General features: G+C 40.3%; 1 protein-coding gene across 1 annotated transcript in view; it reads left to right on the top strand.

Moving 5' to 3' along the window:
- The window catches only part of ITGA9 (integrin subunit alpha 9), a 447,613-nt gene that overhangs the window by 367,649 nt on the left and 62,167 nt on the right, over nt 1–17,797 (top strand). The window contains exon 23 of the mRNA XM_077129816.1: nt 3,253–3,360. Coding sequence (XP_076985931.1) covers nt 3,253–3,360 — 108 coding nt within the window. The remainder of the gene's footprint in view (nt 1–3,252; nt 3,361–17,797) is intronic.

Here is a 17,797-nt window from a genome sequence, read left to right as displayed (position 1 = left end):
TCCAACCTGAAAAAGGATATAGTCTAGAGAAGCAGGGCCCAAGAGAATGAATGATTGGTGTGCCCCTTAGATAAACTTCTTGATTATCTATTGCCTGAGGAAGGGCATAGCATTCAATTCAGGGTTAAGAGAATTGGCTGGACCTGAAAGACTGATGGCATGTGTTATTGATTAGGAGATCCTCCTGTGTTAGCAAAGCTGACAGTTTCCTTGACAATTTTCTGATGACTCACTTTCTGGTATAATCATCATTAATGCAATTGTCCTGCAGGAAGGTCACTTTCCAGGGTGGTGGTGATGATGGTGGAGGTGGGAATGGAGCTGTGGTGGAGGATGGGGTCAGGACTATGGATAAAACATTTCAGTAACATCACTCCTGAAGAACTGTAGACTTTCCATTTGAGCAGATTTTTCTGTGTCTTGTAAGAGCTCTTACTCAATATGCGACAAAACTTCTTAAAGCTTCTATTGTAAATGCAGATGGAAGAAACAGAAATGCCTGCTTTCTACATTTCATCACAGTTTTCTTAGCAAATACACAATAATTTGTCAGCCATTGATAAGGCACTTTTTTTGCATTGAGTCGAGCACTTCCCCACCTGAAAAAATAATGAAGAAAAATAATGCAGATGTTGTACATGAGCATTTGCAGAGACTCAGATGTTAAGACATTGGTTGAAAATAAATAAATATGGTAGTACAACCTCCCCCATCCCCTCTGGCTATAATGAGTGAACTCTTGCATATCACCATCGTTTTCTTTTTTGCTTGCCCCCATTCATGCTTTAATTGGGATTTCTCAGACTTGCCAAAGGTTTCTTTTCAATTCTGTGCTCTCACGTTTCACTTCGAATTAGTTATCTCAATTGTGGTTGGATACTCCTTCCTTTTCTTGTGTCTTAAGGTTGTTGTTTTTGGAAAGTTTTGTTCTTGTTGAATCAAAAATTGGCAATGTCTGCTCATCCACCCTGTCATTTTTTGATACAGAACCAATTATTGCCAAAAATAAACACACGACTTTCGAGAGAAGAGCCAGCTGGAACAAGATATTCATACATTCTGTCATGTGTGAAAACCTAGTTAGCATTTCCAGCCCTCTCTTAGCTCTGCCCTTATAATCTCAACTTCAGAGATACCTTGAGTCCCTGAATCCTCTGTCTAGTCCCCAGAACACTGAGCAGAGTTTCATTTCTTCCTCTCTCTGGCTCCAACATTTTTTTTTAATATCATCTTCGTTTAGATATCAAATTCACCTGCCTAAAGTGTGAAATTCAATGATTTTTAGTATATGTGCAGAATAGTCCAACCATATCCATAACCTAATTTTTAAAATATTTTTTATTATGAAACATAACATATATACAAAAAAAGCAATAAATTTCAGAGTACATTGTAACAAGTAGTTATAGAACAGATTTCAGAGTTTGGTATGAGATATAGTTCCACAATTTTAGGTTTTTCCTTCTTGATGCTCCAGGACACTGGAGACTAAAAGAAATATTGTTATAATGATTTAGCAGTCGTACTCATTTGCTACATCCTATCTTATCTGTTATAACTCCTCCTCCTCCTTTGATCATTCTCCCATTCTTTAGGGTATTTGGGCTAAGCCCATTCTAACTTTCTCATGTTGGAAAGGGGTATTGACAATATGGGATAGGGGGATGGAACTAGTTGCTGTTCTTGGAGAGGCTGACCCCTCTGGGTTTCAGGACTTATCTGGCCTAGGCACCTTCCGTAATCAAATTTTAGAACATTTTCATCACCCCAAAAAGAAATCCCATGCTCATTTGCACGTCCTCCCTGTATTAGTTTTCTGTTGCCACTGTAACAAATTGCAAACTTAGTGGCTTGAAACAACAAAAAATTATTTTCTTACAGTTCTGGAGGACAGAAGTCTAAAATGGGTCTCAGTGGGCTAAAATCAATGTGTCAGCAGGGCTTCATTTCCTTCTGGAAGCTCTAGAGGAGAATCACTTTCTTGCCTTTTCCAGTGTCTCGAAACTTAGCCCATCCTTCCAGCTTCAAAGCCAGCAGTAGCTAATTGAGTGTTTCTCCTGATGCTGTCTCTCTGGTTATGTTTCTTCTGCTTCCCTCTTCCCCATTTAAGGACCCTTGTGATTACACTGGGCCTACCTTATTAATCCCTTTTAAGATTAGCGATTATCAACCTTAATTCCATCTGCAACATTAATCCCCCTTGTCATAACATGTGCACAAGATCTGGGGATTTGGATGTGAACGTCTTTGAAAGTCAGGCATTATCCTGCTTACCCCCCTCCCGAAACCCCCCAGTCCCCCTCCACCTAAGCAATCATTAATCTACTTTCTATCCCTATAAATCTATCCATCTTTTTAAAATTCTCCATTATATTCCATTTCTTCCTTTAGTTTCATGTTCAGCCTTTGCCCTGTCTCTTTCTCTTATCAGTTTCTTTGTGGTCACTATGTGTTCCCTCATATCTTTGGAGGTGATTGGCTTTTGGAGACATGGAATAGAGAGGGCAGTAGGGGAAATGAGAAGGGTAAAGTTTTATAGGACCAAAAGCAGGAAGAGAAAAAAAAGGTGCACAGATATCTTTTTTTTTTTAATTACTAAATGATTAACTGCAAATTGCCCAGAAACCAGATCAGCTGGATAATATAGTGAAAACGGCCCTTTCTGTAAATTAGAGCACTTGGTTTGGGGACAATCTACTTGTCTTTGTGAGTTTCAGTTATCTCAAACTGTAAAAGGAAAGGGATGGGACAGATCCATAGTGCTCAAAGTTTGCTTCTTGGGCCAACAGCATTGGCATCTACTGGGAACCTGAAAGAAATGCACATTATCCAGCCCTACTAAAGACCTCTAGATTCCTGGTGTGAGCTCCCCCCACCCCCATCTGTGTTTTAAAGTTTGGGAACCACTGGACTAGATTACATCTGTGTTCCCACCTCCCACCAAGTGTAATAGTGTAGTTTACTATAAGTAAATTTCTAGATATGTCAAAGAAACCTAATTTTTAATAGGAAGAAGACAGGAAATTTCTAGAAAGGAATAAAGTAATATGAAAGTTTGGAGTTTTGAAGTTCATATTAGAAGAATTTCTATTTCCTTGAAATTACCCATCATTCACTATTTCACCTTCTAGATTCCAAACCCCAGAGTCTCTATGTACCATTTCAAAGAATCTTAAGAGTATATATTGCATGACATAAAATGAAAATCTGTTATTTCCATTATAATTTGTTTTGTGTGTTTCACACCCTCAGGTCTATAACACTGGACCAAGCACCCTTCCTGGGTCATCGGTCAGCATCTCTTTCCCCAGTCGACTGTCCCCTGGTGGTGCAGAGATGTTTCATGTCCAGGAGATGGTGGTGAGTTCTCTGTTTTCACTGTTGCTTTCAGATTTCAACTGAACAGCTCACATTTCATATCCCGTTCCAGGCCCCACCTCTACCTATTCCATTGTACTTTGAAAACAAATCTGGAGAAGCCAGGTGACCTGAACCACTTGAACTCCTTTTGAGGAGGGAAAGTGTTTATTGAGCCTGACTCCTAGACTAGACTTTATTGGCTCTGGAGACCTCTCTTGGGGTCTGTGTGCATTTTTCTGTCTGCAGTCTTGTGTATGTCTGTGTGCATTTTTCTGAGAAGATCCATGGCATTCATAAGGATTCTCAAAGGGCCACTGATGCCTAAAGAATGAAGAATTGGTCCTTAAGTCAAAAATGGAAGTTGAAACTCAGGTTTTTAAGCAGAAACTTTAACTCCACCTGATCCTGAGATATCTCAAGGGAAGCTTGATAACTAACTTAATCATTCCTGCTGCCCTCAAACGATCACTTTCCTTGGCTTCCAGGACATCACATTCCCCTGATTTTCTTCTTTCTCTCACTGCTTTTCCTCCTCATTTCCTTGACTTCTATAGCACCCAAGACTCAATCTTGTAGCTGCCTTTACCTGCACTCAGCCTCAGAGATCTCACCCAGACTCATGGCTTTGAATCCCATCTCTGTTGACAGCACCTCTGCTTATCTCCTACCCATAACTCTTCCATGAATTTCAAGCTTTTATAGCCAACTACCAAAGGCCATCACCATCTAGAATGTCTAACAGGTTTTTTAGTCCTATCCAAAATGGAACTCCTGACAGTCCCCTTCCAAATGTGCTTCTCTCTCAACCTTCTCCATTTCAGCAACTGGCTTACAATAAAAAATCTTGACAAAAAAAAAAAAAGAAAATCCCAACCAGGCGTCATCCTCAATTCCTCTTTTCCCTCACATGTCGTAGCCAATCCACCAGCAAACCCTAAATGTCTCTACCTTTACACCAGTCCAGACCATTGCCACTTCTTTTTTCTCCAGCCTGCATCCTAGTCCAAGGCACCATCATCTGTCACCCAGATTAATATACCAACCACTTCGGTCATTTTCCTGCCCTCGCCCCCACCATCTATCTTTGATCCAGCAGCAGAGTGGTTCTTCTAGCTCCTGGGAAGGACTGGTGCATGGAGTTCAGCCAAGGCAATACCCAAGGAGTGCATGTGCAGCCCATGTCGAGGGAACCCTAAAATCATTGCTCTTTTGATGGACACATGAGGGAGAGATGCCAAGGGGGCAACTCTCCTTGGATAGCTGAAAATCATAGCAGCAAAGCCCACAGCATGGAACACATCTGAACCCAGAGTTGAAGAAGTTGCTGCCCCCAGGTGGAGCTCAGAAAACATTGTGGGATGGAAATGATTGCTGGCGTGGCAGTCCTCTATGGTCACACTGGCTGAAAACCTGAACCATGTGGACAGTTGAACGAAGAACAGGTCACCCTCCCTGAGGTGGCACTTAGGCATTTGCATTGTGCAACAATATTCTGTTCATGTTTTGTAATATACCCACATCTCTGAGCTCTGCTGGGACCACAAAAGAAAAGCCCCCAGACTTCTGCACCAACAGTGTACCATGGTTTGAACTTAGCGTGAGGTTAACACAGGCTCCGGTCTACCCTCTTAAAATAATGATACTAGCTACCCCACCTTTCCCCCCAGCATCTAGGAATATTCTCATAGAACATGCTCTAAGAGTTGTTTACACAAACACCTACGGTGTTGCAGAGAGAATTTTTTCCCTGTAGGCCACTGAAAAAGGACTTTGGAGCCCATTTATAAATAGCTGGCCTGTATGGAAGTTGTTCGAAGGAATTTTCCTGAAGATTTGCCCCACTGCACAGCTATTTGTCTGGCTGAGTGGAGCCTCAAAATTCCAAGTAGAGTGAGCTGGCTATGTTATATTCTTTGAGGACTCAGAAGCAATCCCTTTGGATTTTCAGAACTACATTTAGAATTGTCATAAAGTCTGTAATAGAATTCTCAAGGATGACCAAGTCTTCAGTTGGGTAGGCCAGTCCATGATCAAAGGCCTATGATCAACAGTCCATTTTCAGGATATGGAAAAGCAAATTCACTGGTAAATCCCACTCCTTTCTCAGAAATCACACTAAGCTAATGGTGAAGCACTGTGTTCTTATAACCATCATCACAGGATACTACCAGAGGGACGATAAGACTAAAAACATAACAACTGATGCATGATTTGATGTAGTGATGAAGCAAGAGTGGGACAGGTACTCAATTCAGAGGCCTATGGCCAGCATACCCCCTATGCCTTAAGGCCATGGGTTTTGAGAGCAAGGCCATTCCAGTGAGCCAGGCAAAGTTCCCAGCCTTAATCCCTCCCTTGCTCACTGGGACAGTGTGATGCGTGAAGCTCATGAATTTCTCCACTTTGACCTTCTGAGACTTTAAATGGATCAAGGCTTTCATTCTGGGGATTTGTGTGGGTTGGGGGAATTGAACGCCCTCCTATTAGGAGAAACTAGCACTCATTCCCTGTAGTGCACTAGAAGATGACCCCAAGGCCTGGTTGCATTCCCTACCCACAACACCCTCAGCCACTACTGTTACTGGCCTCAGGCTGCTGGGCATCAGGGTGCCAGCTGGACCTTCTAAAGCAACTGAAGCTCAGAGGCCAATTACAGGCATAGAGGGCTCATCTGTTATCCTTCCCCTTGTAACCCTCAGATTATTTCTTTCCCTTCAACAGTGCCCTTAGTGTCTGTACTACCTCTGGTCGTCATCCTACAGAACACTGGGGGTGAGTGTGCTGGCCTGGTGGACCCTGGTCCTCTGTCTGCAGGGCGGTTTTCCAACTATTGGTTCAGAATTCATTCAAAAGTCTCTAGGGCTGCTGCTGGAGGTTCCTGAGCAGGACCGAGGCCTCTAGGGTGCACAAAAAAGTCTTTTGTGCTCTCCCGAGGAGTTTCTTGAGATCCAGTTGCCTGTGAGTAGAGAGCGCCTTTACTTATATGGGAAAGATTTTTATGGGGAACCTAATGAAGTGTGACCATATCATACTTCCAGTCTCGGTTCATGAACCTCCTTTCTCTGCAGCAAATGGCCCTGAGCCCCTCCACCCTGCGTGTGTTTTATTTAGAAACAGAGCCATAGTGATGGCCCAAGGAAAGGCCATAAATTCCTATTGCATCTCACCCACTGGGGTTGCACAGATCTCTGGGGGAACATCCTGATTTCCCAAAGCACAGCAATAATGTGGGCAAGCCACTGTGACCATATCTGTATCCATCTTGCAGCCAACACAGAATGACCATGAAAATAATAGACTGGGAGAAGAGAAGAGTGACAGCCTTTCCTAGTCCATTTTAAATCGTATCATTGCAATAATAACCATTCCTGATTTATTCTGCATATACTGGCTGAGCAAACTCCTGTCATGTGCCAGGCTGTGAGAGGAGGAATAAGTCACACAGCTGCCCCCACAAGTTCTTAGTCTTGCCGGAAACAGATCTATAAAATGCAATGGCAGGGAAAAAAATGCAATGGCAGTAGAAAAAATAATGCAGCAGCAGTACCACATGGCAAATGCAATAATGGATACATGCCCAGGCCCTGAAATGATAAAAGAACAAATAATCAGCCTTCTCATTGGGCATGGAGGGATGGTGTGTACAGGAGATGCTTCACAAAGCAGGCTCTTTTAGGGACCTAAAAGATGTATAGGGAGAGCTTACCAGAGGACAGGTGAGGAGGAGAACATGTCAGACAGGAGAATGGTCTCCATGTGTGAGTGCATCATTTGGTCCACCAGGCCCTTCAACAAATAGGCCAAGGTAACCATTCTCAGTGCCTCCTCCAAAGCGTAAGCAGTTAAGTACGTTCACGGTGACAGGGAGTTCTAAACCAGTCATCTCCAGTGGTGGTTGGTAAATGAATCATGCCTTCTGGGGTACATCATTTGTGGGTGTCCGTAGACCTGCACCTTCATTTTTCCTAGCCTTTAGGAATGGGGAAAGCCAGGCCCACTGCTGCCTGAGGCAGTCTAACCACAGGTCATGGACGTTGCCAGCAAATAATCCCCTGACCTCTGCAGAGAGCAATGGCTTCTATGGTCCACACAGCTGGTGGAGGTAAGCCCTGGCCACATGCTCCTTAGAGAAGGTTCCTGTTTGGACTGAGTATTTTTTCTCACACAGCTTAATGAGAACTGGCCTGAAAAGCATCACTTTGTCACCATCCATCTGCAGAGATGAGCCATTTAGCAAAGCCCTGAACTTTCTTTTTTATGGATCATTTGAGTTGTCTTTGTTCTGTTTAAAATTCTTCTTCTTTAGTTACATGGATGCCCTACATTCTGTTTTTATTCTTCTCAATAACTGCTAACATTTTCAACTATTTATATGGTTTAATTTGATCAAGGCCTTTAGCTTAAAATCTTCCTACAAATAAGACGAGAACCTTGGCTTGCTTTCATTTTCATCTCTCCTGCCTTCTAGCTCTTAGATTGGGATGATCTGGGATTTTCAGTTCAGATTGTTATTTAAAAATGGAATTATAAGTTTTACTGGCTTTTTGTCCTTTTGCACTACATTCTGGGAAAATCTCTCAACCCATTTCTAATGCACCACCTTCCTCTTCTATATCAGTTCTAGTACACAGCCCATATACTGAGGTTCTGATTTTTATGATCAAGATTTTAAATTTACAGATCTATATTTATTGAGTGGAAATACTGTCTTTTTATATCTCTTTGAAGATATCAATCTTGCATTTCCTAAAATCTTTTTGTTTCATGATTGTACCCTCTGGTTTTAACTCTTCTGATTGCAATTGGTTCCTCTCTGTCCTGAAGCTGATGCTTCTCATTTAGTGGGTGATTCTTGATGATCTGCTCACCCTGTGTCTGCCTCTGGTGATTGGGGAGTAGGCAGCACTGCCAGGAGGGGGTTGAGGTACAGTGCAGTAGGAAGCACACAAGCTTTGGAGTCACCTGTAACCTGGTTACAATCCAAATTCTATTACTTACCAGCTTTGTGATGTTGGGCAAATCTTTGAGTCTTCGTTCCTCATCTTTCATCATGGTAACATAGTAAAACATCAAAATTGTCATTTTAGCCTTTTTTACATGTACAGTTCAGTAAGATTAATAACATTTACCATGTTGCGTCATCTTCACCATCATCCATTACAATACCTGTTAAATAATAACCCCATTCCCCCTGATCCCTAGCCCCTGGTAACCTTTCTTTACCAGATTGGATTTTTTTTAATTCCAGCATTAGTTATTAACAACAGGCACAACTTAAAAATTGACCCAGAACATAAGGCATCCAAGAAAGATATATAAGGCAAATGCTAACAAAATGAATGCAAGTATAGCAATATTGACAGTAAACAAAATAGAATTGAGAACAAAAATAAATTATTAAGCAGAGTGATTAGAGATGCATTCTATCAAGAATTTGTAACATAAGTGAACTTCTATGTAATCAACAAAACAGTTCTAAAACACATGAAACAATATCTAATAGAAGTACTGGGAGAAATTTATGCATTCATAGTCATTGCAGGAACACAACACAGTTCTCTCAAAAATTGTCACATACGTAGGCATAGAATAATGAGCATATGAATATTGCCACTAGTATTTGTGATCTCTTGGATAGAGAGAGAACAAGCCAGAATGGATCAGAATGTCTTGGTTTCAGTGGTGCTCCCCTTCTTACCAGCTATGATAACCTTGAGAAGGATACCTAAACTTTCCAAACTTATTTTCCTCATCTCAGAATGGGCTACCTCACTCTATGAGGATTGATGAGCTGATGTATATGGAGCAATTAGCAGGGTTCCTAGCACAAATAAAGGAAAGGTGCATTATTTTCAAACATATGTGAACATTTGCCAAAATGACCCACATATTCCATGGCAAAAACAAGTCTACATAGACTTTTAAAAGTCAAACAGTATAAGCCACAAAATCTGACCACAGTACAATAAACTTGGAAGCTAACAACAAAAGGTTAGCCAAACAAGCAACCAAAAGCATATCCACTTGGGAATTTAAAAAATCCCTTTATATAACTTTTGGGATGGAAAAGAAATTAAAATTGAAGGGGTAAACAATTCAGAAATGAAAGACAATGAAACCATGTTCATATCAAAATCAGTGGGACATAGCCAACATCTACACAGAGGAAAATGTTGTTACCTACTGTAGAAAACAGGAAAGACTGAAAATAGTGACAATGTAAAAGCTAGAAAAGGGATAATAAACCCACTTTTAGGAAAATAAAATGAAGGTATTTGTGCCAGTTTGAAACTAATATGTACCCTTGAAAAGCCGTATTTTAATCCTGATCCAATGTGGTGGGGACAGCCACAAGAAAAGCCGTTTCTTTTCATCCTGATTCAATACAATAGATTATTTTCCATGGAGATGTGGCATGCTCAATTGTGGGTGTGGCCTTTTAATTAGATGGAGATATGACTCCACCCATTCAAGGTCGGTCTTGATTAGTTTACTGGAGTCCTTTAAAAAGGGAAACATTTTGCAGAAATGACAGAGATGCAGATGTTTGAAGAACAATAGCTTCAGAGCTCACATAGACAAAGAGCTCTGGAAGTGACGAAAGAAAGTGCCCCCAGGAAACCTGCTTGAAACAAGAAGTCAAAGACCCCAGAAGATGCCAGCCATGTGCCTTCCTAGCTGGCAGAAGTGTTCCAGACAGCATCAGCCTTTCTTGAGTGAAGGTAACCTCTTGTCGGTGCCTTAGTTTGGACATTTTCTCAACATTAGAACTGTAAAGTTGTAACTTATTAAATCACCTCTTTAAAAGCCATTCCATTTCTGGTATATTGCTTTCTGGCAGCATTAGCAAACTAATTTAGTACTATTAAAAGTAAAAATAGAAGTCATGAAAAGAAAAAAAAGCAATAATGACAAAAACAAAAGAGACCGAAACAATAAAACCAAATGTTGGGCATCTTTAATCCTATAAAATAGACAAACCAACAGCAAGCTTGATCAAGAAATTTTTAAAAAGAGTGACAATGCCAAAAATCACTAGAAGTAAGAAAAGAACTATACCCATAGGTAGATTTTTAAATTATAAGATATTGCTTTTTCCCCATTTTATTTCCACAAATATGAAAACCTAAAAGAAATGCATGAAGTTAAAAAAAAAATCAGCTAGATCAGTTACCTTAGAAAAAAATGTTAAAGAAGCCAAACACCTTTTAAAAAGCACTAGACATGCCGCAATAACGGGATACTCACATGGAGAAAGAATGAAATGTGACCCCTGCCATACAGCATACAAAAAAAAGCTCCAGACCAGGATAGCTTTACAGCAAGTTCTACAAATGTTTCAAAGAATTGGATATTCCTGTTTTATATAAATTATTCCAGAGAGTTGAAAAAGATGAACAACTCATTCTAAGAAGCTAGCATAATGTTGGCACAGAAACTGAGAAAGAATAGTGGGCATACTCAAACAAGAAAAGGAAACTGTAAACCAAACTCATTTTGTAAACAAATAGAAATATTCTAAAATATTTGTAAGTTGATTCCTCTTAGATGAATAATTTCTGTGTAAAGTACAATATGATCAGGAATGCTAAGTCTGTTTTCATGAGGATATTGATGAATATACTCATTATATTAACATGAAGAGAAATAACCAGATAATATTCGTGATAAAGGCTTAAAAAGACAGAAATTAAATGTAACATCTCTTTATGATAATTTTTAATTCCCAGTGAGGAAGGCATAGAAGGAAACTTACTCAACCTGACAGAGATTATCTATTAGAAACCTGCAGCACACTTCAACCTAATGTGGAGACGTTAAAAGCTATCCTAATTAAGAGAAAAATAAGACATGAGGCTGCTATATATCCTATGTAATTTAGTAATGTTGGAAATTTTAACAATAAAAAGAAATTAATAATCTTCATTGCAAAGAAAAAACAAAGTTTCTCTTTTTTCAAACAATGGTATTGTCTCCCTAGAAAATTTAAAAGAATCAGCTGACTGAATGTGAGGCTTGGGAAAGAAGACAGTAGAAGCTGGAGCGGATTTGTAAGCTACCTGGCCTTTGAATTTGAATGCACAGCTCTGTCATCTAAGGGTAGAAGCTTCATTGGCCCAAAGTGTTTATGTACAGCCTCTGACCAATCATTGGCTGGCCAAGGAAACTCCTAGAAAACCAGTCTTAAAAATCAAAAAGAAGAGGGCAGGCCATGGTGGCTCAGCAGGCAGAGTTCTCGCCTGCCATGCCAGAGACCCAGATTCGATTCCCAGTGCCTGGCCATGCAAAAAAAAAAAAAATCATAACAAAGCAAAAACCTCAGCATACATACCAGAGACTAGCACACTGTAGGAGAAATAGACTCCACAGACTTAGTCCAAATAAGTCACTGAAACAAACAAACAAAACCAGAAAATTGCAGCAACAGCTCCCTCAAGGGGAAGGGATCAGAGTCCAAGTTATATATTATCTAAAATATAAAATATACAATATATTATCTAAAATGTTCAGTTTTCAAATTAAAAAATTATGAGAACTACAAAGAAATAGCTGAATGTGACCCATGTCACACTCAGGAAGAAAATAAAAGCAGTCAATAGAAACCATCTCTGTGGAGCTCAGATATTTATTAGATCAAGACTTCAAAGCAATTATTATGACTATGTTTAAAGAACTAAAGCTATGTTTAAATAATTAAAGGAAAGTATGAAAATAATAACTCATCAAATAGAAGATACCAATAAAGAGGTAGAAGTTATTTTTAAAAGAACAAAATGGGAATTCTGGAGTTGAAAAGTAAAATAACTGAAATTTTATAAAAAAATTCACTAGAGGGGCCCAACAGAAGATTTGTGATGGTAGAAAAAAGAATCAGTGAACTTCGATGATAGATCAGTAAAGATTATCTATTCTGAGGAACAGAAGAAATAAAAGAACAGATAAAAATGAGCAGTCTCTGATGTATATGCGATACCATAAAGCATCCGACATATATATAATGGGAGTTCCAGAAAGACAGAAAATAGCAAACTGGACAGAAAAAAAAATTTGATTAAATAATAGCCAAAAACTGGAGATATATCAACTATTCAGTCAACAATGAGGAAATGATTGATTACCCATTTGGGGAGAAATTACAGAAGACTTGTACCACCCAGAAAAAAAAAATGTAGAAGGATTAAAAAGTTACAGGTAAAAAGTATTAGCAGAAAATATAGACTATTTTCATATTCGTTAGGTGGGGAATTTCCTCTTCTAAACAAATCATGACATCCAGAAAACAGAAAAGATTGACAGATTTAAATCTATAAAAATATTAAACTTTTGCATCATCAAAAGACATCATCAGCACAGCTAACTGATATTTGGGAGAATATATTTATAACATAGTTAACAGGAAAATAATTATTATATAAATAACTTCTACAAATTAATGAAGAAAGACTAAAAATTATAAACCGGGCAAAGGGATATGAACAGGAAATTCACAAAAGGAGAAATTTTAATGGGAATTAAACCTATAGAAAGATGCCCAGCTTCACCAGTAATCAAAGCAATGCAAATTTTAGGAATCTGTCTTAAAACACATGTATCCAACAGGAAATTTCAACCTTTTAATAGTAGATGGACATTTATGGTTTTCAGCACTACTGTAGGCTTTTCCTATTTCGGTGAAGTAGAGAGTAACTTAATACTCCATTAGGATTCTGAGAGGGAGTTGTTAGATTCAGGCTAAAATGTAGTAATGGCAGCAGAAGCAGTAGTAAGAAAGAAATAATAGTAGTGGTAGTTAAGTTTTATTAGGAACTTATTACTGGCCAGGTGCCAAGCACTTTGACTGGACAAATTTATTTATTTCTTAATAGGTAAGGAAATGAAGGCACAAGAGTCAGGGAGAAGCCAAGGTGACAGAGTAATTAAGTGGCCAAGTCAATGTTCTGCCCTAACCACTAGGCTCTATTGTCCCCTGCAAGGCCCCCTGCCATCATTCTGTCTGGGGGTCTCGCTGTCCAACAGCATTAACGTCACCTGGAAGTTAGAAATGCAGAAACCCAGAGTCTCCACCCATAGCTGCTGAATGAGAAACTGCATTTTAACAAGATCCCCAGGTGATTCATTTGCACAGTAATATTTAAGAAATCCTGTTCTAGAGCATGTTATATAAATCTCTCTGAGCTTCCATTTCCTCATCTTTAAAATAGTGACAAGAATCCTTACCTCACAGGGCTGTTGTGGGGATTTTTTTTTTATTAGCACATTCGTTAATTCAGCAAATACTACCTTGCACCATATGTCAAGCATTATGTTACTATAGGAACAAACTAGGCAAAAAAACTTATTTCCAGCCCTCACGTGTTTTACATTCTGGTGGGAAGAGACAGACATTAAATAAATAAGTAAAATACATATTATATTACATCATAGTAAATGCTATAGAGAAAAATAAAGGAAGCAAGGGGAATGGGAAAGGTTGCAATTTTAAAGAGTAGTCAGGAAAGGTCCACTGAAGAGAGGCCTGCAGACTGTGAGGCTGTGCAAAGGCACTGTGGTAAGAGCATGCCAGACTGCTTAAGAAATAGCAAGAAGGCCAGGGTATCATTTCAATGAATGAGGGCTCATAGGAAAGGTAGTGGGCTAAATCAATCATATAGGGCGGGGAACAGCAAACTATGACTATTTTTTTTAACATTTTATATAGAAAACAAATTTCAAAGTAATTATAACAAGTAATTATAGAACAGATTTCAAAGTTTGGTATGGGATACAGTTCCACAATTTGAGGTTTTTCCTTCTAGCTGCTCCAAGACACTGGAGACTCAAAAAAAATCAATATAATGAATGACTCAGCAATCATACTCTTTTGTTAAATCCTATCTTCTCTGTTTTAGCTCCTCCTTCTCCTTTGATTCCTCTCCTAATCTTTAGGGGTATTCAAACTATACCCATTCTAACTTTTTCATGTTGGAAAGTGGTGTCAACAATATGGGATAGAAGGATGGAACTAGTTGATATTCTTGGAGAGGCTGGCCCCTCTGAGTTTCAGGAGTTATCTGACATAGGAGCCATCTGGTTTATGAAAAGTAATCTTAGTGCATGAAACTTTTGTAGAATCTCAGATCGGGTCCTAGGTGTTCATTAGGGTTAACAGAAATGGTATTGGTTGGGGGTTGGCAAATTGTGGCAATTAGCAATATCTAGCTGAAGCTTGTGTAAGAGTAGCCTCCAGAAGAGCCCTCTGACTCTGAACTCTCTCAGCCACTGATACCTTATTTTGTTTCAACTGTTTTCACCCATTTGGTCAGGCAGGCATTGTCGATCTCATGGTACCAGGGCAAGGTTCATCCCTGGGAGTCATATTCCAGAATGCCAGAGAGACTTTCACCCCTGAATGTCATGTCTCACATAGGTGAGGGAAAGTAATGATTTTACTTGCAGAGTTGGGCTGAGAGAGAGAGAGGCCACATCTGAGCAACAAAAGAGGTTATCTGGAAGTAACTCTAAGGCATAACTATAGATAGGGTTAGCTTTTCTGCTAAAGAAATAAGTTTCATAAGAGCAAGTCTCAAGATCAAGGATTTGGCCTGTTGACTTAGGAGTCTCTAATGTTTGAGAGAGTATCAAGGGTTTCCCTGGTGAGAAAGTTTAATACTTCCATATTTCTCCTTCAGTCCCTCAAGGGACCTTGCCAATACTTTTTAATAATCTATCCAACATACTCTGGGATATATTCTATTATTACAGAGAATTACAAGCCCTCATTCCCATTCTGGGCTTAGTGTGTTTGGGTTGTTTAAATGAGCTATCCATTCAAGTTGAGTTAGATTATGTGCTACAGAAAATTTAAGTTTTGGACAAAGTAAACCTCTCTTCCTTGGTCTCGTATAGTAGCTGAAGTTCTAAAACACAGACAATATGTTCCTTACCCCTGTATTCTGATTTACTTTAGTCCTGACCAGATCAGCTTTGTTCTTAGCTCTAATTGAAGGTTGATCTCTTCTTCGGTTTCTTTAACAGTTGTTGTATGTAGCAATGCTGACTCCCAGAGCTGTGGAACTCCACCTCGGAGTCTAAGGTATCACCCAGGTACCCAGAGTTCCAGGGAAATACCAGGTTATTGGAATTTTTCTTTCTTTCTTTTTTTCGGGATTGAGGTGGTTTCTTTATGCAAGGGTAATCAACACCATGAAGCCATCATCACGTGGCTGCAGGTCCCACCCACCACCTCACTGCTCCGAGAGAGTCCGGGTGGGGCTGCCTGGGGGGTGAAGTCTGATGATATATCACACAAGGCAAGGGACTGCCAGGCACCCCAGCTGGGAGCTTCCAGAGGATAGACACAGACACCAAATAACCAAGCACCGCATTCAAGGACAGGAAGAAAGGTAGGGCTGCAGACACCATTGGTGGCCACTGACGACCAACGGGCTCTTCGCCTAGCTGTTTTCTGGGAGGCAGCACCACAGAAAGGAGGAGCTCGGGACCTGGAGCCAGGAACTCCAGCTCTGCCACTAAAGAGCCATGGGACTTTGTGTCACCACATAATGTTTCACTTTCTTCATCTCAAAATCTAGAAATAACATTTACAGTTCCGGATAAACATGACTGCTATGAGACCAGCCTGTTTTTGTAAATAAAGTTTTATTGGAGCAATACCATACCCATCATTTACATATCTCCTCTGGCTTCTTTCCCGTTACAACTACAGATTTGAATAATTGAGACAGGGAATGAATGGCCTGTGAAACCTAAAATATTTACTATCTGGCTCTTTACAGAAGAAGTGTGCCAACCCCTGGTTCCAAGCCTTATAGGCCACCCTAAGGATTTTGGCTTTTCCTTGGTGGGAAGTCACTGGAGGGCCCTAAGCAGAGGAGTGATCTAATCCCTTGGGGCTTTAGGGCTCGCTCTTTCTGACCAGTTGGGAGGCCACTGCAATAATGCAGGTGGAAAATGATGGCAACTTAGTCCAGGGCAGTCACAGTGAAGGTGGTGGGAAATAGTGAGATTAAAAGGAAGCAGTTTCGTGGAGCACCTAATTCAGCCATTCACGCAGAAGGGAGTACAGGAACAGTCAGTGCTTTCCTCGGCGTCTTAGTGAGGTATGCCGTGTCCTCTTTCAGACCTAGGGGTACCGTGAAAACAGCTTCAGGGTGTTCCATGGTCCACAGCCAACTTTTGCTGCAAGTCCAAGACCCAGACCTAGGACTCAAGAAGCCCAACCTCTGGGGCCAGCTCTGTCCCTGATAGGCTAGCTCGCCTTCCAGGACTTCAGCCTCCCTCCTCAGCTATAAACTGACAATCAAAGGTCTGCAAAGGCCTTCCAGCCCCAACATCCTGAGAGTCCCTATATGGCCGTGTTTTCTATACATAGATTTAGGGTAGAGGGACACAAGCTGTCACTCAGGAGTTTGTAATGTGATCTTTCCTTGTGAAGACCTTACCAAGTCAGTATTTCCTGAGAATTTGCTCTCCCTTGATTTTAGCCCCCTTTGGTCTCTTTCCTTTGAAACTCCAGCTGGCATGTTGCCCATGAGTGGTGTCCAGACTAGACATCAGGGGTCTCAGTTTGTGAGCTGCTTAGCATTCACTTGGAGGGAGGGAGAGTCTTCTGCCGCAATGTGAATCACTTATTGCTGAGAAGGGCAGTTGACAGTGACACTGATTTTTAAAGCCAACTGGTCGTTAAGCCACATTTTGCATGAGGAAAGCCCTAGGTTTTATGACCTAGTTATGCATGAAGAGTAATTGCAACAAGGCTTCTCCCTGGCAGCAAGCTTGCTAGAGGCTGGGGCAGCTTGTACACCAGCCAGGCCTTGGAACTTCAGTGCAACCCAACAAATAACCCAAAACAAAATTGAACAAATCACTTTTTTTTTTTTCGATCTCTGCTACTCGACCCCCTTGCAAATATATGCTTCTTTTCCTCTTCTCACCCTCAGTTTTTTTTGGAGAAATTCAGGGGGTTGCTCTGTATCAAGTTTTCGTCCTGGGTGAGAAGTTCTTGTTAACAAGGATTCAAGGTGGATAAACCCCCTCCAGCTGGAAGAGGTGGATTTATAACCCTTAGGCATAGGGTAGATTGGGAGGATTATATGATCCAACCCTCTGCCTTTGGAAAGAATGCAGTCAAGGTTTCTCCCTGATACTGCATGACTGTGTGTTTAGCAAGTTCCCTTGGTTAAGCCACTGTAGTATCCACTGTATCCCAGTTTTTATGGCTGTCCTCAATTCTTCATGCTCTAACTTCCTCCTGATCCTTTTCTTTTAGCTAAAATGGAAAACAGTTGCCTAGCTCCCTCCAACCAAAGCTCAACTGTTACTTAGTCATTCTTCCCACTTCTCTTCCAGAAAATATCACAATTTCTTTGATTTCTTTTTCCCATCATAAGCCATCCTCTTTGTTCTTTCCATATTCTCCAAATACATAAAATTCCAA

The sequence above is a fragment of the Tamandua tetradactyla genome, chromosome 15 (assembly GCF_023851605.1).
Source record: "Tamandua tetradactyla isolate mTamTet1 chromosome 15, mTamTet1.pri, whole genome shotgun sequence".
In the NCBI taxonomy this organism is placed as follows: Eukaryota; Metazoa; Chordata; class Mammalia; order Pilosa; family Myrmecophagidae; genus Tamandua; species Tamandua tetradactyla.
This window is presented reverse-complemented; position numbering and strand designations above follow the sequence as displayed.